Source organism: Motacilla alba, chromosome 1A, assembly GCF_015832195.1.
Source record: "Motacilla alba alba isolate MOTALB_02 chromosome 1A, Motacilla_alba_V1.0_pri, whole genome shotgun sequence".
NCBI classification, from domain to species: Eukaryota; Metazoa; Chordata; class Aves; order Passeriformes; family Motacillidae; genus Motacilla; species Motacilla alba.
The window spans coordinates 50,936,994-50,961,061 of NC_052031.1; the positions used below are offsets into that span (position 1 = coordinate 50,936,994).

General features: G+C 43.3%; 1 protein-coding gene across 25 annotated transcripts in view; it reads left to right on the plus strand.

Annotated features, from left to right (window-relative positions):
- Positions 1–24,068, plus strand: part of RBFOX2 (RNA binding fox-1 homolog 2) — a 171,084-nt gene that overhangs the window by 108,461 nt on the left and 38,555 nt on the right. For 20 of the 25 annotated variants that reach the window (XR_005259050.1, XR_005259045.1, XR_005259046.1 and 17 more), the window contains 2 exons: positions 1,445–1,669; positions 11,774–11,920. Coding sequence is in view for 18 of the 25 variants with exons in the window: in XM_038154573.1 (XP_038010501.1) it covers positions 1,445–1,669; positions 11,774–11,920 (372 nt within the window). In the remaining 7 variants the exon portion in view is untranslated. The remainder of the gene's footprint in view (positions 1–1,444; positions 1,670–11,773; positions 11,921–24,068) is intronic. The other 5 variants (XM_038154580.1, XM_038154574.1, XM_038154567.1 and 2 more) reach the window with 1 other exon arrangement.

Sequence of the window (24,068 nt, forward strand, 5' to 3'; positions counted from 1 at the left end):
ACCCGGTGCTGGCTGGAGGTGCACTGCGTTTATCGTTGTTTCCTCCGCCCGGAAGGGAAAGCTGCAGGTAGGCTGATAAAGGGACTGAAAGGTTTGTCCGGCTTCTTTGGAGGTCCATCAGCCCCTGCATGCTCTCTGCTGAAAGGCTGCTTGGTAATTCCCACTCTGCCTTTCCTATCCACGGGATAAGGTCTGTTTGCTTTTACTCCATTGATTTAAGTATGCTGGAGTCAGAATAGCCTCGAGCACCTCCAGGCTTTGTGGGGGAGGACCCAGGGCTGGAACAGCAGCCAAAATTTAAAATCAGGATTAGTCTGTTGACACGCACATAAATCAAACAGCCCTCCTATCATAAATCTTTTCTGTGGATTTTTTTCTGCTGCGGCGGTGAAAGCAGTAGGAGCGGTGCAGCAGCCTGGGCTTCCCTGGGTTGGGCTTCAATGTCAAGGCTGTTCTCCTTCACCCCAGGTGGCTGAATGCAGCTCCCCCCTTGGTGAGATCCCTGCAGAGGCTGTAGGGCTGCATGCTTTTTTGTTTCCTTCTTATGGTTTTCTGACATGGTGGGGTAGCATTTTTATTGTCTTCTGGGGGTATCTTTTGCATGATCAGTTCTTTGTTTCTGAGTCATCTGATTGGTGTTAGCTACATCTAAGACAGTGCTAAAAGCTTCTGAGAAGTCCACTATGCAAGAGGTCTCTGTGGGATACCCTAAGCTGAGGCAGGAGTGGGTAATTAATGCCTTGCGTGATTGTAGAGATGCTCAGGATTGGGAAAGAGTGACTGTGCAGCTGGCTTGCGATCTCAGCTTGTTTCCCTACAGCTCTTTGGTGTCTCTTGCGTGGCCACCAAGAAGCAAATGGGATATTCCAGCAGCAGATACCTGTGCTGTGTACGCAGTGCTGTCAGGGCAAAAGAGGGGGCTTCTGCAGATGGATTTTAAAAACTGTACTTTTTATCACTGTAACATAACAGAGAGATGTGCTTTGAACCACATGATGTGCTTGCTTGTGGGGTTGCTTGTGAACAATGAGGGTCAGGCTGGAGGAGATGGAACCAGTTATGGTACTTTTAGGGATGTTGAGAACCCCTGTTCTTCTCTGTTTCCTTCTCTGTTCCAATGTGTGAGTGCCTCTTCCCTCTTCTGAAATAATACCTTACTGTGTGTAAAGCTTTGTGTGAGATCACAGGGGTATGCAAGCTGCATACCCTGTAATTTGTTCACTGTATGCCACCCAGTAGCAAGAAAATTGCCCTGAAAAGATTAAGAAAACAGTGTCATGGCTCAGAGGAGCAAGGCATGTGCTTTTAGATAGGAGAGATAATAGAAGACTGTGGAATACTGTGGTGACGGTGGGTGGGGTATTCACATGAACGTGTGTGTCTCAGGCTGATGTTTTGATCTATCTGTAGTATAAAGCTGTTTTCTCCTTTTTCCTTTCTTAAGGGTAACCAGGAGCCATCAGCAACTCCTGATGCAATGGTGCAGCCATTCACCACGATCCCATTTCCGCCACCCCCACAGAATGGGATTCCCACAGAGTATGGGGTGCCACACACTCAGGACTATGCAGGCCAGACCAGCGAGCACAATCTGACACTCTATGGAAGCACGCAGCCGCATGGAGAGCAGAACACGAACACGGCCAGCACGCAGAACGGATCTCTTGCAGTAAGTGCACAGGGGTGCCCAGCCAGAACGGCACAGTGCTTTGGGGAAAAGCAGCCACTGATTAGATTGCTGTTTCTCAAGTGTCCAGCAAACCAGCAGTAGACTTTAAAGGAGAGAATTATAAACAAAGGATGCCTTCTGACCTTCCATTACTGGGTTTCCCCTTTTGCGTGTTCCCCTTGTAAATTGGTGCCTGCAGAGAACAGTAGTACTTGAAATCATGGTCATGATGGTTTTACCATGGTGGCGTTGTCCAGAGGCGGTCTCTTAACACAAAAGTGTTAATTACTTTGTGTTAATTGGAGAATGGTTCAAATAGATGTGATGGAGGCAAATTCTGGAGGGTTGACAGTACAAAGAATTAGGGTGAGCACATGCATTTTAGGTGTAATCCCAATGTGGTTTTGTTTTCAGGAAGCTAACAGAGTGGAAAATGACTTTTCTTTGACTTTCTGAAGACAGCAGGGAGCTTCAGGGAGCAAAGATAGGAGATGAGCTCTCAGTTACTGGTCATCCATTTGCCAAACGAAGATTTTCATCATCTTATATATTTTCTTTCTTCTTTCCATGGCCTGGAACTGGCACTGGGCAACATGCTGGCAGATTATCCCAGAAAAAGCTTTATCCACCCCTTAAGCCACTTGTTAAGACTTAACTTCCTAATAAAGAGCCTTATGGTGAGAGCCTTTGGCGCTCAGGGGCGGATTTAATCTGTTAATGCTTTCAGTTTTACTTGTAGTTGGTGTTTGGGCTGTAGAGATTATTTTTTTCCCCTGGTAAGTACTGAATGAATTCAGTGCCAACAGCTGGAGGAACTGATAGTGCCAGCTCAAGTGTTCGTGGTTCCTCGTGTGTGCTTCTGCTCCTTCTGCAGTGGGCAGTGGCTGCATGGTTGGCGCCATTGGTCATGACATCGATAAGATACCTTGGATTTCTTCCTGGGCATGCCACAACTTCGGCATCTTGAAGAAGTAGACACTCTGTAAGGCACATTGGTAGTGTGTAAAAGGAACTTAGGGTGCCTTGCTTGGCAAACAAAAGTAGATAAGGAAAGACCACACAGGAAATAAAACCAAGTGCTGACGCAGTGTGCAGAAATGCAAGTCATCATTTTAGCACCAGATTGTTCGATACCATTCCAACACATAAGATTTGGGTTGCCCATCTCCAGCAAACAACTACCTCAGGCACTCCCAGTTGGATGAGGAAGCTGGAAACAGGGAATAAAAAACAGGGCAGTGGCTTTGTATTTTTGCTGCTCCCATCCTTGTCCAGAGCTTAAGAGCATTTCTTTTTAATGGAAATTATGTTAGCCTTGACCTTGGATGTAAGCTCTTGCCAGCCTTCCTGCTCCTCTTCCATATTAGGAGCCATCTCTGTAGCTCTGCAGGGCTGAGCTCTGTGTTTCATCAACTAATGCTGGCTCCAAGGAGCCCACAGCCTGTGGCTAGCCTCCGAGGAGGGACTGGGAGCCCATCTGTGTGGGAGGGAATGTTGCTGGGAGACTGCTGGCAGGCCGTGGTGTTGCCAGGAGTCTGTGGAAGGAGCCTGACTGGGAGGGGGTTATCCAAGAAACAGGCTGAATAGCACATAGCACTTGTGCTGGCTGTTGGAAACAGGTGTGCACGTCTGGAGTGACCGTTTGATGTGGTTAAAGACGTGCAAGCTGAGCATGCAGTCAGGCTTGTGGCCATAGCTGGCTGGGAAAGGCTAAGGGCACACACAAGGGCATTGGTGTAGCTGCTATGCCTGGGACTGATCAAACCCAGAGGATCCCAGATGGTGGCATATGAAGAAACCTGTGGCAGCAGAGGTAAATTGCCTCAACCAGGGGCTTTTCTCACACCAGACTTTCACATCCCCTTGGATCTTCCAAGTCTCTTTATCTTTCTGTCTAGGAGTCCTCTACAAAGTTATTTTGATTTTGTGGGCTGCCTTAGGATGTAATTCCTTGTAACTTTTCTTCTCCTCAGTATGCTGATTAATGATGTAGGACCTAGGGGAAGCAAGAAGGCTCAGTAGTTACTCAATTTAAAGAATGCTGTTAAAATACAGCGGAACAGGTTGGTTATTTCATCTTAAACATCTACAGCTAATGTTAAGCATTTTGTCCATCACATGTGTTGGCTATTACTTGTTTGACACACACGTTCAGTCTGTATGGACTAGACTGTTGCACTTTAAGGCATCTTCTCCTTTAATCATTTTACCATCTTGCTGAAACAGCAGTGCTAACTTTATTAGAGCAAAAAGTTGTCACAGGTGAGGTATCAGCCTTCCCTCCCGTTATTGTGACCCACAAGCACAGCTGCTGTCACGTGTGTGAAGGTGATACCCCAGACTCAACAGCCAGTGGATTTTTTAGCTGCTGACTTGAAGCCTGTGCTCCCATGGGATGATTCAGAAATTCCTTCAGCTGATAAGTTCCCTGCTTCCTTTTAAGAACAGGGCCTGTGATTGGTCATGTTGGCAGGACAGAGGGAGATAGCAAAAGGTGTGGTCAGATAGGGACCTTTCCTGCTTTTCAGGCTGATAGCCTTTAGGATTATTGCAAAAGTAACAAAGATCATGGGGGTAGCTTAAAAGTTGCTAATAGAAAGAGGGCTTGACCTCGTTGATAGCACGTTAAACAGCAATATAATGTGGTCTGTAACAGGGTCCTTAAGACTCAGGATGGGAGCACCTTTTCATAGAAACTTGGCAAGTTAGCTGGAATGATTTGAGATTTGTGGTAGTGTCTGAGTGAAGAGACAGTGATCTGGGAGCCTGAGGTCCAAGATTAACAGTGAATTTATGTAAAATAAACTTTGAGAGTCAAAGTCCATGCCTTCCTATGCAGTCTAAAATGCTGAACAAAGAGGAATGACTGGTTGGTGTCATGAGCTGAGGATGAGCTTGGTTATGGAGGTTTGAATGTAGTGGAAAGCATTCAGAGTCTCAGGGTTGGGGCGTAGAAAATAAATTGGCACAGTAGTTGGTGTAATACAAACAGTTTCATATTTTGGGATCTCTATTTTAGGACCAAGTCTCATCTGTGGGGCTTTGTTTCTTGCCTGGCATGTGGCAGGAAGACCTCTTGGTCTTCATGTCCAAGCATCTGCCCTGTCTCTTGATACTGTCCCAAAGCACAGCTGAAAGACCTGGATTAAAAATAGGCTGAGGTGCAGGACCTTATTTGGCCTACTTGCTCTGCCTGTTGCAGCCCTTCTCTTAAACAGTTGATGCTCAGCATTTCACATTTCACTATGTGCTGGGCTGCCTGGTTTCTTCCCCCTTCTGCCTTCTTGGTTTACCTTAGTGCTCTTATCCCTAATGGAAACACCCAGCACAGCTAGCTGCAAGGGGAGATGCTAATTAGGCTGCAGTACCTCTGGCAGCTGAGCTGATCTAAGAGATTCACTGCTGTTAGAGAGATCTGGCTCCAAGTGCAAACTCCCATTCCTATTTACTGTCTCTGGCATTCCTTACATGAGCCACTTTAATTCACTGACCTGGCAGAAAGCTGTCCAATTCTTTTGCTGGATTAATGAATTAGAGCAGCTCTTGGAGGAGGGATCCAGCAAATGCTGTTGTTGCAAGGTAAGCGTGTGGAGAGCGTGGCCAGAAGCCGAGAGCAATTGTCAGCTCTCTGCATCTCCTGGTACTCTACCCGCAGAGGGAAGATTAATCATCTGCTGAACTAAAAAAGCTTGCTTGATAGTAAATGCAATGCACTTACTACTGCAAGCTGATTATTCAACTTGTTTCTCTTGTTAATGTCAGAGGGAAGAATTTGTATGTCTGTATAAATTATGGAATGCAGCTGGAGGTATAGAAGTAGAGGAATAAGTTTATGTAAATTACTTCACATGAAAATGGCAGGTGCTGTCGCCTTGGTGTTACGTTGTCATGAACCAGTATAAAGCATTATTTAATTACAGAGCATCGTGCCTCTGCTTCTTGATGTGCTGTACTGAAACGTATTCGCTATACCATAAAGGGATATTGACTTTCATATTCTCAAAGAAGACACCTTTGTGCTGGGGGGCCCATATGTGTCATGTTCAGAAGCAAGATAGGGAAGGTGCTTGGTCATCTGGCTGCGCCTCATGCATCTAGCAAGGGCTTAGAAAGAAGAGAGCCAACAACACCAAGGATTCCTCAACTGACTTTTGCAACACATGGATGATGTTATAATGATGACTTCCCCTTGGGTATTTCTTGCCTAGACTGAATTTGCAGAATTTTCCTCTGTAATTACTTTTCATCCCTTTAATAATTAAAACAATTGCTCATGTGAGGTACTTCAGGTGAAGAATATGTTTAATGAATGTCATTAGTTATTTTCTGATACTGCTAAGCAGGTAGACTAAGTGAGGAAGAACTAGCTTCAAATAAGTAGTTTGCTGCTGATTGTTTGGCCAACTCAGCTTAGAAACTGCTGTCTCGAGGTTGCAAACCCTGACATTTAACATCAAGAGTTTGCTTTGAATATGAGGCAGATTGTCAGCACTTGCAGACTTGTGTCTAGTGAGGCAGATTTAAAAATGAGAAATGGGAAATAAATCAACGAATATCATTATGTTAGAGTATATAGCTGTGGTAATTCTGTGTATCTCTTGAAGGTTTTAGCAGATCTAGCTGAAGTACAGGGAAGGATAAAAGTGATGATGAAAGGGATGTAGCAGGTTTTTTATGTGAAGAAATGAAATCTTCACTTACAGAAAGAGCTGTCAAGAGTAAAGGCATATGACAAGTACATAGAAGATTGGATGGTAAGGCAACTAAAATATGGAGCTTTCCCATTTTCACTTACTAGGATGCAGGTGGGAAATAACTGGGTGCCATGTATGAAAAAAAGAGCAGGGTTTACTACGTACTTTTTCCATATAATGAAGAAATTAGCATTGCAGCTCTTGTCCATGGGATGCTTTGCAGATTGAAACATCAGCTGGCTTAGTTTGCTGGAGGAAAGTCAGCGAGCATTTCCCTTGTTCTTGCGTCCTTCCACAGATGCCACACATTTGGCTGCTGTTAGAAAGAAGATAATGGGCTGGATGGATCTTAAGTCTGTCACTGTGTGGCAGTTCTTCTGCCACTGTCAATGGAGCGGTGACCACTAGCTTGGGAAATTTTGCTGTCTCTTTCATCTTGTCAGGGCATCCCTGTTTTGTGAGGAATGGGCTGGAACTGCTCACAAAAGGTTTGACAATCTGACCAGCAGAGCAGGCCTTTAAGGGGGCTCCATTTTGCCACTTCATTGAGAGGGAAAAGAAGAAGAAAAAAAGCACTAAAGAATACTGTTAGAAATACCCATCTTTGAGTTGAAAATGTTACTGGACACATCAGAGGTATTGTGCAGCATAGCAAAGCTCCCTATGTGCTTTCCTATGTTAGGTCTGTGCTCTGTGATGTATGTCTTTATGAGGAAAGTGAATAAAATGACTTAAGCTTCATAATGTCTGAAAATAGGTAACTAACAAAAAATATATATCAGAAAAAATATACCCTAAATTCACCTGACTGTGTGGAAAATTGTAGCAAGCCTTATAGAAGTTAATTGGTATGTTCTTAAAATTTTTGGTTCTGTTTTTTTTAGCCTACAGAATATTTTGGATGATAGTTAATTGTGCCAGTAAGTAGTGCCCAATTTTTATTTTTTAATATAGCACTGCTGCCATCTCTGAAAAACCAAATTCATGGATATAAATGTAAAATTGCATTTACTGCTGTTGAAAAGTGATAATTAGCCTTAAGGTCTTCTGTCTGCTAAACAAGTGTTTAAGCAGCTGAAGTTCCCATGGCATTTGCTATTTGGGACCTCAAACCTACTTTAGTAGAGTATGGTGGGGAAGGAGATGGTTTTTGTGTCTAGGGCCTAATTCTTCACTTGTTTTTCCATGAAACCTCCTCAGTGGATATCTGTTCATTGGTGGGTGACTGGTTGTTTTGACACAGGTTCTTCATGAGAAGTTGTAGAGATTTTTCCACATTATCTGTGCTCTGCTTCCTTGTGGGAAGATTGCCTTCTCCCAGTTGTAGCTTTTGGTCCTTGTCTCCCCAGTTCTTCAAGCTCTTGATCCAAACAAGGTTGAGTGTTTGGTTTTGGCTTTTTTTGGATCCAAGAGTGATTGAGGAGCAGTGGAGTGAGCACAGTATGTCTCCTAGATTTTGTTAGCCACCCAAATCCCCTTTTAAATATAGTTATTAGTTACAGTTTGTATTTTGTAAACATTTTCTTTGCAATGATTTATGGCTCTTAACCTCCTCAGTATGATTCACAACATTTTGGACCGCCTGCTTCCTGGGGGAGAGAATGGGGGGTTGCTTTTTGTTTGTCTGGAACTTGGATCTGAAGCAGTTCCAGTTCTAGAAGCAAGTGGGAGATGGAAGCAGAATGTGCCGGGTATTAATAATCTCTGTGTTGGTGTGTTGCACCACTGCTTGTCTGGCTTGCTGGGGAAGCATCCCTCTGTCTAGCCATTCAGATGGAGATCTGCTTGGAGCTCAGGTGGTGCTGGAGCCCCTGCCTCCCTGTTGCTGGGGGGAAATCCTCAGCAATTTGTTGTTCATCACCCGCATTAGGATAGAGGAGACCAGTTGAGAGGTGGGAAGGTGGTTGTAGAGCTGCCCCCAAACCTTTTGGAGCACTCTCGTGTTTCCAGGTGTCCTCTACCCCTTTTAAATGTGTATGTGCACGAGTATAATCCGTGCTTCTCTTTGCAGCTGCCTCTTCCTTGCTGCTGGCAGGTGTAAGGGAGGAGCTGACCTGGGGGCACAGGCATTAAGGAGTTAAAAGTGAAGCACATGCTTTGCTGTCCCAAGCTCTGATGAGCTTCTCAGTGACCTTGAGCAGAGCTCAAAGCATTCCTGTGCAGGCATGAATGGCATGATCACCTGCATCAGTGCATGTTACACAGGCTGTGCTGAGGAGGTGCAGTGAATCCAGTACTGTTCCTAAATGTGACACCTTTGCTGCTGCATGTCTGTATTGCCTGATGAGAGGCATTGGGACCTAGGGAATGTGTATTAGTGCCCTTCTGAGCTGACTCTCTAGAGAAGGGCGAGGTCTCTTTCTTCACTAGGAAGTGCTGACATGAGGCCAGAAGGAGCTTGAACGCCTTGTGGGGAAGCAGTCAAAGTGGGGAGTGAGCACTTGGTGAAATGAGGGCTTTCATCATCTGGTTTGGTCAAGGTAGCACAGCTACCAGGCTCTGTTGTGTGGTGCCTGAGAACAAGCTCCAGGCCCTTCCTTTCATCTCCTTCCTAATGAATTAAGCCAAGGAATAACTGTAAAATTAAAAAAAAAAAAAGGAAAAAAAGATCTGAAGAGACTAGTTTGTTTTTTTTTTTCATTTATGTTGTAGCTGAATGTGTGGCAGTGGACAAATGTACTGAGCTAATGTTACAATGGTGGAAAGTTCAAATCTTACCTTAGTGCCATGGATGATAGAGATGAGGGAGCTACAGCATAGAGAAGAAGATATTTCATTTTATACTACTACTGGAAAATTAGACTATGTGAAAGCATGAAAAGCATTTGGAGTCTCTCAGTGTAGTTAAAAAAAGAGTGGACCAAGATCCCTTTTCCTTCTATCATTTCTTCTCTTTGAAGCATTTGTCTCACTGTACACATCTCACGTGCTGCAGAATGACTCCTGTGTGGCAGCAGCTCTCTGACATATGCAGGAACAGCTGTGAGTGCTTTTGAGCAGGCCACTGTACATGATATGTTGCACCCTTGGTAAGAAAGGAGTTCTGCCCTCTGCCTGGGAGCAAATGGATGGGAGAGGAGTGCAAAGATTCTGGTTTCCTCCCCTGTGGAAACAGCAGATCCAGTCCTGCGCAACCTACATTTTAATGTAGCTGTCCCTTTTAGCAGAAGTATTGGTGATTTTTGGAAGTTACTTTGGAGTACTCACTTGCAGGTGTTGTATGCAGTGGTGATAGATAAGCTACTCCTGTGTTTTGTCCTTCTTGGACAGATTTGCCCTGAGGAGCAGAGGACTCTGATGGAGGCATAAAAATAAGCCCACTAAGTAGCTTGGTGTGATTTAATTGCCAGCCAGCTGCATTGATTCCTCCCTCAGGGTGTACTCTCTATGAGTTTGGAGAGCCTTTTTGTCATAGAGGTGAGGGAAGGAGAAGAGGTCGAACATGCGAGGGGACAGCTTTTAGATAAATTTCAGAAACTTCCTTTTGATCTTTTCTCAAAAATTTGATGTTTGGGGGGTGAATGAGTCTTAGACAAAAATGCTTCATTCTACAAGGCTTCTCCTGAGACTTGCACAGCTATGGGAAGTAGACATACTTCTCAGGGTAGTATTGTCATTCTTCCTATCATAGATAATTTATGTTAACCAGATCAAGCATGTTTTGTGCTGCATGCACAGCTCTACTGAAATTAAATGGAAATCTGCCACTGCTCTGCTCAGCATGGCAAGACCCCAGTGCTTACTGTTTGCTTGCTTTTGTCTTTGTATATACACTTGCTTTGGAATCAATATGCGAGTTCAAGGTCGTATCTTTAAGTGGTATTTCTGGGCAGAAGATACTTTCTTAGTGTTGCCAATTGAGTTTGTCTGTGAAGAGGTGTTTCCAAATGTTTGTGAAGTGTTGTGTACTGAATGATGTGCAGAGCAGCCTAGCAAGTCTAGCACTGGTTGGGGAATTGTGTGGGCAACTCCCCTCAGATTTCTTTCATCTTTGGTACGCAAATTGCATATTTAAAACAGGAGGAAAAAAGGACCCAAACCAGCAAAACCCTCACCCCTTACATCTTAAAGGCCCACATGTTTTCTTGAAAGTGCCTTAAAAAGACTGACTCTTAGCAATTACAGTCTTTGCCTTATTGTAGGACTTCTTTTTACTTGATGGGTTAGGAGGAAGTCAGGTTGGCATCTAAGGAGTTGAAATGACACTTAAAAGTGCATCACACAGGTAGTCAAAGCTTAACTCCTAGGAGTCTGAGGCAAACAGCAGGAGACAGAGTGAGTGGGTGGGTGCTCTTTGAATCCCTTGGCCTGTCAGTGAATGCAGTTGGAAAGGGACAAGAGGAATAAAACTGACTAAATTGTAGTCTGCTTTGTTCTGTGGCTCTGAGGTTTTGAGGTCATCTTTCTGACTAAAGTGCGAAAAATGCCATTTTCTCATCAAGCCATTTTGCAAAAGGGCCTTGCCTTTATATTTGGTGCTGTGCTCAAATTTTAGCACTTTTCAGTCTAAGCTCACACAAGCGGCTGAGGTTCTATTCCCTACTTTTCTCCTGCCAGTAATCTCTGTGCAGGCATAAGGACTCTCGTCTGGCACACAGATCTCCCTTATTCCTCTGCCTGCTTCTTATACTTTTTCTGTAAACAAATACCCCTGGGGTGCCCCTTGACCTCTCTTTGCCATGCCAGTCAGCACTTGAGAACTGAGGAACAAATTGCCTTTCTTAGCTGTGGAATTGGTAGCAAAAAGCAGCCCTTGGAGTTTTTATAAATCTTGCAGTGGTGATGACTGTTTCCTGTTCCTGGACTCACTTAAATGTATGTGAAAAGTTAATCAGAGACATCCGTAAGCTGTTCCTATATGGATTTTGCCATTTGATTATAGATCTTCTTCTAGGGTAATGTTTCTCTGAAGGGAGCTTGACAGAGCAGATGCCGTTTTGCCTCGGGATGCACTTCTGGTATTGGCCCGGTGAAGAGCTGCCCCTTCAGCTGTGGGATTTTGATGATTGCGTGAACATCCTGCCACATGAGATTAGAGTGGCAGTGCTACCTTCCAGCTCCAGGATATGAAAGATCCATCTCTTCATTAGAGCTTTCATATGGTAGCAGCAGAAGTGAGGAAGAATGGGCTGAAAGAGAGAAGCAATTTGGGAAAACCAAAGACAAATCTACTAAGCTGGAAGGTGATAGGAGGAGAGGGAGGCTGAGATCTCATTGGTGTTTATTCATGGAAAGGGAGGGGAAGAACAACAGATCAATTGTTAAGTGCTACTGGGTTTATCAAAATAATTGTCAGGTGCTAGATGGCTCCATTGCAAGTGCAGTGCTAATACCTAAGAAGGGGCAGACAAAACATGTGAAATTGTGTAATTTCTGCTCATACGCACATTTTTGTCTTTTCTGATTTCAGCAGACAGAAGGAGGGGCACAGACAGATGGACAGCAATCACAGACACAGAGCAGTGAGAATACTGAGAGCAAATCCACTCCAAAACGACTTCATGTGTCTAACATTCCCTTCCGCTTTCGAGATCCTGACCTTCGGCAGATGTTTGGGGTAAGTTATGAGCACCTCTTCAGGCATGGCATATTCTCCTTCTCCACAGGTGGGACATCTGGTGCTGTGTATTTGTGTGAATGAGAAGCCCTTCCCCCTCAGTTCAGTCAGCACACTGTAATATATTTGCAGAATTAGGACAATTGGTAGTGTTTAACTTAGCTGATAAATACACATGAGAGCTGTAACAGTGGTCTTCCTATTAAGATGTTCATAGAATCATAAAATGGGTTGGGTTGGAAGGGACCTTAAAGATCATCCAGTTCAAGCACCCCTGCCACAGACTGGTACATCTTTCACTAGGTGTGCTTAGAGCTCAGTCCAGCCTGGCTACGAATACCTCCAGGGATGGGGCATACACCACTGCTTGGGGCAACCCACAACTTCTCTGAGCAGCAATGTTCAGTGTAATCTAACAATTGGTTTGGGGAAAAAAAACAAAGCAAAATGAAGCCTCACCTTATTTCTAAGTAAAGGCCAGGATTAAACACTGACTTGCAAAGCACTGGTTTTCAGTTGCATTAGCAGCATGTTGAAGTATTTCTTTCCTCGTGATCTATTTCTGTGATGAAAGACGGCTGCAAACAATTTGCCAAGCAGCAACTGCATGTAGCAAAGCTAGTGCAAGTCAGATGGTATTTTGTATTGTGTATGATATACCTTCCATTTCTTTTGACCACATCGTTTGTCTTCGCTAATCCGTGGATGCTATTCATGATTGTTGATTTATAAGATCTTTGAGGAAGAATTTGTTTATGTGAGTACATGTGGTGACTCATTCCATGTGAGCATGGATAAATGAGCTAGATGTCTTATGACCTAACCTTCAGGTGAAGTTATCTTATATGTCATATCATCATCAGGGAATATTTGACTTGTTGATATAATTATAATATGATCCTTGGTTGATAGCATGTTTTAAAGTCTTCAGAAATATTTATTATTATTTATGAAGTTAACAGCTGCTGCCTTTTGAGGGTGAAGTCCAATGGATTGAAGTCAGGAAAGTCCAAAGCTCTTGTCACTTTAGGCTTGGAGTGTATACCTTGGTCCTCACTTACAGCAGCTGCTCCTTCAAATTCTGCAGTATTTCTTTTTCAGTTGTTGCATCTCCTGAGCCATCTATGTGGGTGTGTATGCATGCACAAAGGCACACGCTTGCATGCAGAGTAGTGTTGCAGTATTGTGAGTCTAGTTCATGGACTTCAATGCTGTAAATGAGAAAAGAATTTGACTTATCTGTCTGTAGCTTGGGTAGTACAAAAGGAACAAAACAGTGGTCAAAATGCAGAAAGGCAAGGCTCCTATTCAGAGGGGCCTGGCCATGCTGAAGAAATGGGCTGAGGGAGATGTTAATGTTCTCAACAAGAGTGAATTTCAAGGCCTTTCATCATACTCAACTTTCCGTCGACCAGACTCCCCAGTCCCTTTCTGCAGCGCTGCTCTCCAGCATCTCATTCTCCAATCTGTCAGTACATCCAAGGTTGCCCCGTGCCAGATGCAGAATCTGGTACTTGTCCTTGTTAAATTTCATATGGTTGGTGATTGCCCAGCCGTCTGATTTGTCTAGGTCTCTTTCCAGGGCCTCTCTGCCTTTGATTTATCAATTAGATACCGGGAATGTTTTAGGTTTTTTGTGAGGATGCTGAAATAGTGGAACACGTTGCCCAGATGGGTTGTGGAACCTCCATTCTTGAAGGTATCTGACTTGACTGGACACAACCCAACCAAAAAGATCTCATTATACCTGCTGTGAGCCGGGGATGCACCATATGACCTCTGGAGTCAATTCCCAGCCAAAACCATGGATCTGTGGTTCTGCTACAAGAGGCCTGGGTTAGCTTCCATGTTGTTCATACCTTAGATTATTGTTATACTCTTGATGCCTGTGGGAATGTTTTCAGAATTAAACTCATCTCCTGGCAATCTGTGATTGCTGAATCTTCTGCTCTGCTTTGTGGTTTTTCTAGCCTGCTTTTTGCTGTTCCAGGGCTGTGCAGTAGGCAGTTCTGTCCGGTTTGGACAAATGGTTGCTGAAATCACAGCCAGTTCTTGGACCACCTGCTGCAATCTGTATTAATCACATCCTGCTCTGTGCTATGGCTGCTCCCTTCTCCTGGGAGCTGCATCGCTTACATAAAGTGTTCCCCATTGGTGTCCCTTCTCCTGGGACTGGTGCTTAATTGACAACTAGCCTTTTTCACACTTGTTCACCTTGATGCTTTTCTGCCATGTGCTTCTGGTGTGGGAGACATGGGTGAGATGGAAATGACAAGGACATCCCTGTCTTGGTTGCTCTTGCCTATGCTTTACAGGTTGGGACACCCAGACAGTTTAAATGAACTGCTGTTCTAAGAAGTGTCTTGTAGAAAATGCACCCGAACTACTTGCTTTAAGATTTCTTCTCCTTTTTTGGGGCCTACATGGTACCTTTTTTGTGCATAGGAGGGATGGGGAATAATGCTATATGAATTGGTTTCTGGTGTTCCTCTGGTGTTTATTTTTTCTCTAAACATGATCTCAACTTCCAGCACATTGATGCGATTTTAAATGGGTAAATGATATATTCCTGGTAAAACCTTTTGGTAGTTCACCTGGCCCTGTGGTTGCTGAGAGTTATGCGTGCCAGCAGAGTGTTCATCTTCTGGGACACATGACACCTCATGTGCCATTTTTCTCTAATAGAGAACTTTGCTACTTTGCCAAGGAAATAATGAATGATTCTTGCACATCTTCCTTTTTATTTCAGTGCTGTTTCTCTCAGCATGCTCATAGCCTCAAGCAGGAGAGCATGCTCTCTGAATCCTGCTTGCTCCTATTTCTTTTTTAGGATCAGGATGCTTTCCTTTGGGTGACTCACTGAAACCTACCCTTACTCCTAAAGGGGACTCATGGTTGTCTGAGTCTTCAGCTGTGACTAGCCTGTAACCCCCATCTTCTCCCTCTCCCTTCTGTGTGTCAGGTCACATCTCCTCAACGTCATATCTGAGAGACTCAAAATCCTTGCCTGGAGTGATTTTCCCAAGCTACTGTACAAAGAGAGAAATTGGGTAGACAGTAAAGCCATGGAGGAAGAAATAAATGTGATGGTAGGGAGGGAGTAAAGAAGTCCCCTCAAGGATGGAACAGCATGCGAGAGGTCAGCCCAGTCCTGGGGCATAGAAAATATCTAATGCTTTTGTCCGGACTTGAGTAGAGGTGGACTTGAGACATGTTGTCCCATGTGTGATTAAATACATATTACATAACGCTTTCTAAACCTGCACCATTTGGCAGAGCTGCACTCGTAAGGATTTCTTAACAAATTCAAATTATTTGGGTTCTGACTGTCTCTCAGCCATAATGTGTTTCTAACAGGTCCTTGAGATATCCTCAGGAAAAGACCAAGCATTTCCTTTTATATATATATATATATATATATGCATCTTACAGGGAGGCAAATAATACGGTCTGCTTAAAACAGGTAATATTTACTTTACGTTTCATGAGGCCAATGAAAAGACTTCCAGAAAGCTTCTAGAAGGAGTTGGTCATTTTTTAATGCACACAGTTCTGCACCCACTGTGGAATAAATCAATAGTTGACCTTGTTCTTGCAGATAAAGAAGAGTTAATAGCTGACCTGAAATCCCACCGTTGCCTAGGTACCAGTGATTGTTATTTGGCTGTATTTGCTTTGTGCAAACAAAATATGGCATCAGGCAGCACTGTAAGGAGCTTTAGAATAGTCTGTTTCTTGGAGTTTAAACAATTGGCAGGATAACTGCCCAGGAAGGTAGCTTTAAAAGGGAAGTACCGATGGAAGCCATAAAGCATTCAGCAGCATCATACTGATGGTCAGGAAGGCGTGATTCCACAGTCGCTGAAACTGTGGTAATAAAACTCAAAGCATTCCACACTTGAGGTGAGGAGGAGGAAGTAAATAGCAGTGAATATAGGTGCAAACTTAAGCAAAGAAGCATGTGAGAAATGAAATGTGCTAGTTATGGAGAAACTGGTGACCTAAGTTTAGAGAACGCATCAGGTGTTTTACATGCAAAGATAAAAGGTCTTTGTATGGGTACAGTATAAAATGTACTACTACTACAGGAGGTAGTTTTGTATTTTTGGGGAAAAACCCCACAAACAACAGCAAAACAAACAGGGCAAAAACAACCCCCAACTGATTGTGTTTAGAATTTAAGAGGGGATATTTTTTACCTCATCTAGTTTTTTACATAATTAATAACAGAGAAGGGTGAGACAGTACTCACTAATATTTAAAAAGCAGCAGACCTAGATAAGGTATGTTATGGTGTTGCGTTTTAGTTAAATGGTGTGCTCTGTCTCGCCCCTCGAAAATGTTCGGTTTATTCCAAGCTGTGATCCTCCCCTGCAGTATCGTGTATCTGTAATCCCATTGGCCCAAGCCTTATTCCGCGCCCACTTTGAATCTCCCTCTTAAGCCGTGCGGAGGAGACCAGACTCCCTCTTGGCCCCTTTTCTCCCTAGGCTCTCCCTCTCTCCCCTCCCCCTTCCCCCTCAGAAACCATGCTGCTCCCGGGGGTGGGACCCCAATAAACCCTCATCTAATCAGCACCCTCAGAAGCCGTGTGGAGTCTCCTTGCCTGCCTGCTGCTACCAGTGAAGATACGGCTTAGGGGGCCCCCCGGGGACCCCCAAACGAACAGCAACAGTATGTCCAACATTAATAGCCAAAGCAAGGAGCTCCATTATTCATTAATACTAATTTTTAGCCAATTCTTGTAAGCTAGGGCAGTTGCAGAAGGGTGGAGAAGTGCCCACCAAGATTCACTATTGAAAAAACCTGAAAGGGATGACCGACAGAGCTGAGAACTATCTACATGTATGTTGATTCAAGATAAAAATAATTTTGGAACATGTTAGGGAAGCCTATTAGAATCTGAAAAACCACGTTAGTATCTGTTTAGCAGAACTTTGTAATATACATCCTTGCAGACAAATGCTGTCTTGTCTATTTTGACAAGATTGTACAAAGCAATACTGATAGAGTGAAACATTGCTCAACCAATTGAATTTCTCCAAGTGACCAATTTTAAAGAAAAATAATACTTATCTCAAGCACAACACACATTAGAGGGATTAAAAACCTCTAATGATAGATAATAAAAAGTAGTAGTTCCTTGGGAGATAGCTGTGATCGAGACTGTTTCTATTGTCAGTTTCCCCAGGGCTCTGTTTCCATCGCTGTCTTGTTTAGTGTCTGTATCAGCCCATGGAGATGGTACTATTAAAACCTTGCCAGTAAGGTTTGCAGTTAGAAAACTATTTGAGGAGGAGGAAAGAGACAGATAAGGTTACTTTTAGAGAATGAGTAGAACCGCCTGGTCGACTGATGATAAATCCAACAACAGTGTGTTTGATGCAGCTCATTGCAGAGTACTGAGTATTTGGGAACTGGTCTGTGCTCCAAAGATGAAAAGCTTTCTTTGGAAAACACTGATTTGGGAGAGTACTAGTGATTGTTGAAGATAGTTGCTTCAATAATTCAAAGGGGTTATCGGGTTGAAGGAGGGATGTGATCTTGCTCATGTTCCAAATTGAAAAGACTGTGACTGCATAATTTTATTCATTTCTGAGATCAGTTTAAGACCAAAAGAAATAAACTAGGACTTGGAAGGTGAGTGATTTTTTTAACTTGATAAGGTATTGGGTACATTTTTTACTCAGATTATTAAAAAGAGATACTATGAGATTGTAAGTAATTTCTATACAAATGCTTAAATATGGGTGATACCTACTAACCAGAGGTTTAGGTCTTGTTTACAGTCATAGGATTTTCCAGTTGGAAGCTGAGATTTAACACAATTCCCCTTGAAATATGAAAAAAAATCATAGTCATTAAGGCTTATTTGAACAATGGAACAACTTACCAGGGAGAAGAAGAGTTGCCATCAGTATTAAAAACAAATTAGCAACTCGTTTTTCAAAATCTTACTATCCATTTTCTGAGGGACATTCTTTGGCTAATGTGTGCAAGGCCCCTGACATGATGGTAGTCATGTTCTCCTACACTGGTGGTAGGATGTTCCCTTCCTTTCTGGACTGTGTATGCAGAAGAAAAGTTGATGTTTCCCCTCAACATATTTCTAGTCCTTTCAGCTTTGTGCTGTGATAGTGTCTGTGCTTGCACCTCATGGTTTGTAGCTTCAGCCCTTCCTTTTCGTGCTTCAAGAAGCCATTCTCCTCCCAGTGTAAAATTGGCTGGGATAATCTGGTCATTTCTGGACTTTTGAGTTGGATGGACTTCAGAGACTCCTGGTGAAGATAGAGGCAGGGTTGGACAGCCTTCAAGAGGAAGATTCTTCTGTTCCCAAACTGAATCTTGAATTATCTCCGCGATAACAAGCAAGTGTCCCAACCTTTGACAGTTCATATGGATGAACATTGCACAAAATCTTTTTTACCTGTTGTGAGAGCAACAGTACGAGAACTCAGAATTTATGTTTCTCAGAATTTACTGTGGTGAAATGCTCTTCAGTTAAGTGTAAGATAAAAATAAGGACGATGTTGATGAGGGTTGTAGATGAAGGTGGGTTAGCACAGTACAGGCTGTGAATTTTTGCAGACTCTGGCTTCAGATGGAGACCCTGCTTTTATTAAAACTTGCACAGTCCATAGCTACTCCTTGTAGACTGTTAGCTCTTTCTGCTAGGGAGCATAATCAACCCAGTTGATAAAGGAGTTTTGTGTGTTATCAGCTACAGCAGTAATAACCCATAGATGTTTTCTGTTAGGGTGACTATTGTGTCCCATTTAATTAATTTCAATTAATGAAGTTAGTAATAATGTCATTTATTACAGGTGACAGAATGGTAGCCACTGTTTTTTTACATTGTAGAAGGATGACATTCAGGCAGGTGATGTTATCCTTTTTCTTCTCTAAGCATAATTCATATCTCTACTGCAAGGTTCTTTATGATGTATGTTTGTGGTAGACCATTGCTTTGTATGACCCAAGCTACAGAGTTCTGCAAGCTCAGACACTTTTAGAAGCTCTTGCAACTCTCAGATCTTGGCCTCTGATGAAACATTTTGTCACTTTGCACTTCCTAAAATATCCTGGTGGATATAATTTCTCATCTAACTTTATTCTGGTATCAAGAGAGCAAAACACCTCCATAAGCCTATAGTTTGAGGCTAAAGCAATAACAAATTAGAATTCAGCTCTTTGTCAGCAAGAACTTGATAGAATTTTAAGTCTGTATTTGCCAGTAAATAAATTTAAACACGGAAGTAATTAGCGATGCACAGGTATGGGCAATGGAAGAAGTACTTGTTTAAGTGTTAAGGTATATGCGTAATAATATAATAGAACAAGAAGCTCTGACCTGCATGGTGTTGATGGACTGGGCCCAAAGTACAGCAGTATGGCACACTTGCTTGAGGGGACTCTGGTTTCTGAGGGAATTGGACGTCCAAAGGAGGAGATTCTGTCCTCTGGATATCAAGATGTATTTTTAAGTTTTTCATCTCCTGGTACTACTGGCCACCAATTGCATGTAACAAGTCCCATGTGCCAGTATTGGAGAGCAAATATTCTGGCACAAAGTGGTCTCTCTGTGGCTTTTCTTGTTTCCAAGCTCTCCCTGTGATGACAGTTGAGCCCCTGTCACAGGGTGGGGCTTTGTTCTTGCTGGTGTTGGTTGGTTAGAGTTATAAGAGGTGCTGCTGATTATATTGATGGTGTTTCACCTGAGTGTTTTCTGAAACCACCTTTCAAAAAGGACCTGTGTGCTCAGTGCTGCTTGAACATTGTGCGTTTTCTGCATGGCCGTGGTGTGCAGGGGGTGCTCGTGCCCCTGCAGCTGCCAATAGCTCTTGTAATGTCTGTCTTGCTCTGAGAAAGCTCTCTGCTATCAACTTCTGTACTGACTCTCTGCTGGAAGGCAGTGATGACTGGATCATACATTTATCTAAGATTTTTTCGATTTTCTTATGAGTTACTAGGAGCAGCAAGACTGTGCTGAATGTCATTCAGTAAACAGTGCTGTGCTGTAGCTGGATTTAATTGGATAAAAGGCCTGGATTAAGTTACGTGGAGTTGTCTTGTATTGACCCAGTTTCATATGGATTCAGTCTACATGCTCTCAAATTGATTTTGAAATGTATGCTGCCTTTGTGGGCGTGGGTCCGAGTACCTTTTCTGCAGCGTCAGTACCAGGTTACACTGCAGTCACACCTCTGGGGAATGGCACAAAGCCGGAACAAGGAGCTGGAAGTGTAGACTTGGAAGCTAGACTTGTGTTAAGACCTCTCTCTGGGTGGTGGCCTGCAACAGTGTTCATTCCCATCTCACTGTTTCATGTGAAAATCTTTTATTTGGGATTTAGAGAACAAGAAATGACTGAGAAACTGTGTTCATCATCTTGTTTTGTTCTGTTTTTTTTTTTTTTTTTTCCCTGTGATGGTTGTGGTCTGTAAATTCTGTTAGAAATCTGCACTTTTTGTGTGGCTTCCTGAAAAGTCTGGTTTCTCAGAATTTTGTTGGGCAACAGCTCAACCCTGCTAAGGGCTGCTTGGTGCTTGTTCATTATCTGTTCACTTGGTAGTGCTTTGCTTTATAAATCCTTGATGCTTCCATCTTCTTGTCAGCAAAGCATAGTGGTGTAGCTTGGCTGACATGGGTTGGCCCCATTTCTTGAAGAGATGTGACTCAGCTTTGGGTGAGGAAGTTGGTGTGCTGACAGTGTACTTCTGGCAGACCCCATGCTGCCATAACTAAGAACTGACTAATACACAGTATGATAAAGCCATTTGTGCTCAGCTGAAAGTATATCCCATGGAGCTGGGACCTAGGGAAAGGACTCTCTCTGTAGCATGGGTCTATCCTGCTTATAAAATACTCTGCTCATGTACTTCATGGTTTCCTGCACAGGATGTCAGTTTCTTGGCTATTTTGAATGTTCACCATCTTTAAGAATGGACTGGTTGACATCTTTGAAGTTTAGATAGCTCACTGGACTCATGTCTTAGTGAATTTTGTAGGGCTGGTGAAACTGCTTGGACATATAGAGTTCTCTTGTAGGGATAAGGCTGTCACATGATGTCTCATTATCTTTTGTTGTTCCATCGTTTCTGGAGAATTTGCCTCGTAGTCCGTGTTGTTTGCATCTTTAGGATTAAGTTATTTGTCTGGCACATTTTGGAGCTGATTTTGAAAGCTCTAGTCAGGGCCAGCTGGAACAGAGCATATAGGAAGGGCCCTACCAAATTGTCAGTGCCTTGGAAGACAAAAGCTGTCTGGTGCCAGAGCTCTCAAATTTATTATTTTTAATGTAGCTGTGGCCTCAGCTGGGAAAATCTGTTGCCTTCATGACATCTGTGTGAAAAGAAACACATAGCACGCATCTCTTTCCTTGCACAATGCCTTTGCATTTATGATAAGGTAGATTGTATTCAAGCAAGAAGATTAGTTTCTGGTCATAACTCCTGTCTGTTTGTATCTTTATGCCTCTTAAAAACTGTTACTTCCAACACTCCCTGCTACCATTGTAGAGGGTCTGATTCTCATTTACCTGCTTTACTAAAAATAACTGAAAGCTTGTCAAGTTCATTCCAGGGAAGAGACCAGTAAGGTAAAACAAGATTCTAGAGCTCCTTTGCTGCGGCATGACTGGAATAGCATGTGTATGTGTGAGCAATTCATGGAGGTGACTTCTTGCACGACCTGACGTGGTGAGGAATGCTGGCCTTTTGGTTGCATACTAAGCTTTCTAAATCATGGTGGGGAGCATTGGAGACAGGTAGTCCTGCGATACCTTCTCCAGAGGCTGTGCAGAATTCTAAGTAGAAGTTCTTGGTAATCATTGAGCTCAGTGATTCATGTCTTCAAGGTTAGAGATTAGAGAGTTAGTCCTCTCTAATGGATGACTTAAGCATGGGACTTGTTTTATTTGGCAAGTCCCTATGTCTTTCGAAAAATACAAACATGCCTGCATATACATAATTTAAAAAAAATTATTATGAAGACACTTGGTGTTGACTCTTGTATTTAGATGGCCTAGCATTTCCCATACAAAAATTGTGACCTTTCACTAAGGAGCTCTTAAAACTTCGATTGTTTGCAATAGACTGTTGACATTTGGTAGGCGAAGCACCATCGAGGAACAAAGTGCCTTTTTATGTGCCACTAAATTAGATTCAGCTTTGAAGGAGTTATAAACTGTTAAAATGAACTAGTTCTTTTTTTCCTGCTTTCATTCTTCAGGAAAATTCTGGCATGCTACCAAAAAAAAGTGCCTTCCAGTGCTGGGACCTGCTGTAACCATTGCAGCAGTGGGGACAAGAGACCTCGTGTTAGGAGCTGTGGCAGTGGCTGCAGCAGAGCCTTGAAGAGCCCAGCACACGTCCTTCTGCCTCACAGTTCTGCTTTCCTTCAGGGAATTTCATGGAGCAGGAAACCCCTCCCCAGCAAACCTCCATTCAGCAGTCAGCCCCCGTTGTCTCTGCTCTTCTCTCCCAAGGAGGTCCTTCCCTCTTGCCTCTTCAAACACCCACAACTCCCAGGTGGAAAAGAGATTGGGGCAGTTTGCATGGATGGATGTAACCCATGCAGTAGATGTCAAGCCTGTGCTTGCTGCGACCACAGGCTCTTAATTCTATAATCTAGGAAACGATGTACCTCCATCATCTCATATGCCGGGAGGGCCATGCCACCTCTTGTACAGCTAGGTCAGACCTCTGCAAGCAGTGTCAGCGCCAGCATTCTGTCAGCCACGAGAAGTTAAACGCACAGGACAGGACAGGGTTCCCGTTGGTGTGGAAGCCCTGCACAGGGAGCTCAGCCCAGCAGGGCTGGCAGCAATGCCTGAGGATCCAGGCCCAGCCAGCTGTGCAGAAAGGGGAGGATGGCACGGCCTAATTGTGCACCAGAAGCCGCACACAGTTTGTTCTCTTTCAAGATGATTCTAATGAGGTAGAAGATGGTGATTTCTTATGGCTTTTAAGATTTTGAAAATAATTTTGGCATTTGCATTTATTGAGAGCCTGGCTGTTTCAGTGTGTGTGGCAAGGCTAGGCAGCTGAGCTGATCTGGCAGGGGACAGATCCTGCTCTTGGGCAGGGTGTGCTGCTTTCCTCTCCCTTTTGATTCTTTGAGCTGTAATGCTCACTGACCCTTCAAGCCACTTCAGCTCAGTAAATTGTCAAAATCTTTGTATGTTTTCCTTTTCTTGGGCTAGGTTTTCACAGCATTGCTGAGCTGTATCAGCTTATCTGCAGGTGAGAATGAAAACTGAGGCCAGCTCTGGAAGGCTGGTGAGACCAGATGAGGAAGGACAAAGGATCAGGGACAGCCCTTCAGCAGCCACAAGCTGCTGAATTGGTTCAGCCCCAGTCATGTAACGATGCTGAGACAGTCTACCAAGAAAGCAATCATGACAATCATGACTGATTCCTTTCATGGCAGTACCAAAGCTGTATGCAACAAAGACAACAAAAAGCAATCAACAGTTAATCTCCTTTATTGACAAGCCCACACCAAGCGTGGGATAGAAATAGAAAATGTGTTTTAGCTGTGATTGGCAGAGAATCGGTCAAAAGAGGAACCAGCATGGATCAAGCCTAAGATGCTGAGGTTTCAAGGAAGATGCATGTTTACATTAGCATTATTCAAACGTGTGTAACAGTAGGATGTTGTGAAATCAATTGTTCTTGGGATGAATAGAGGATCAAGTATTGTCCTTAAACAATAGAACAGTAAAAACAACATCTGTGAACCAAGATCTCCTTTTTAAGAATGGAGAAGGCGAGCAGACAGAAACTATAGCTTAAATTGTTGGAAGTGTTTTGTTTGCTTGCATACAGTTGTGGAATACTTGTTCAAGGGACTCAGCAACTTCTTGTTGCTTAACATATTCAGAGCCTCTCCTCAGCCATCATGGCTCTCTGCTGTAAATATTCCAGGTTTTCAAATCTGGCCAGAAGCCTTTTGAGAGGGGCACCCACAGAATGAGTATTTTACCCATTTGACTCTGAATGCAACTGTTAAATTAAAAAAAAAAAAAAGAAAAAAAAGGCAAATACTATTTTAAGAATGCTGGGCGAAGGGGAGAGTGTCCCAGTGCCTAGACCCTGTTTTCATCATCTTTTTTGACTGTGAAAACATTCTTTATTTTCTTGTTGAG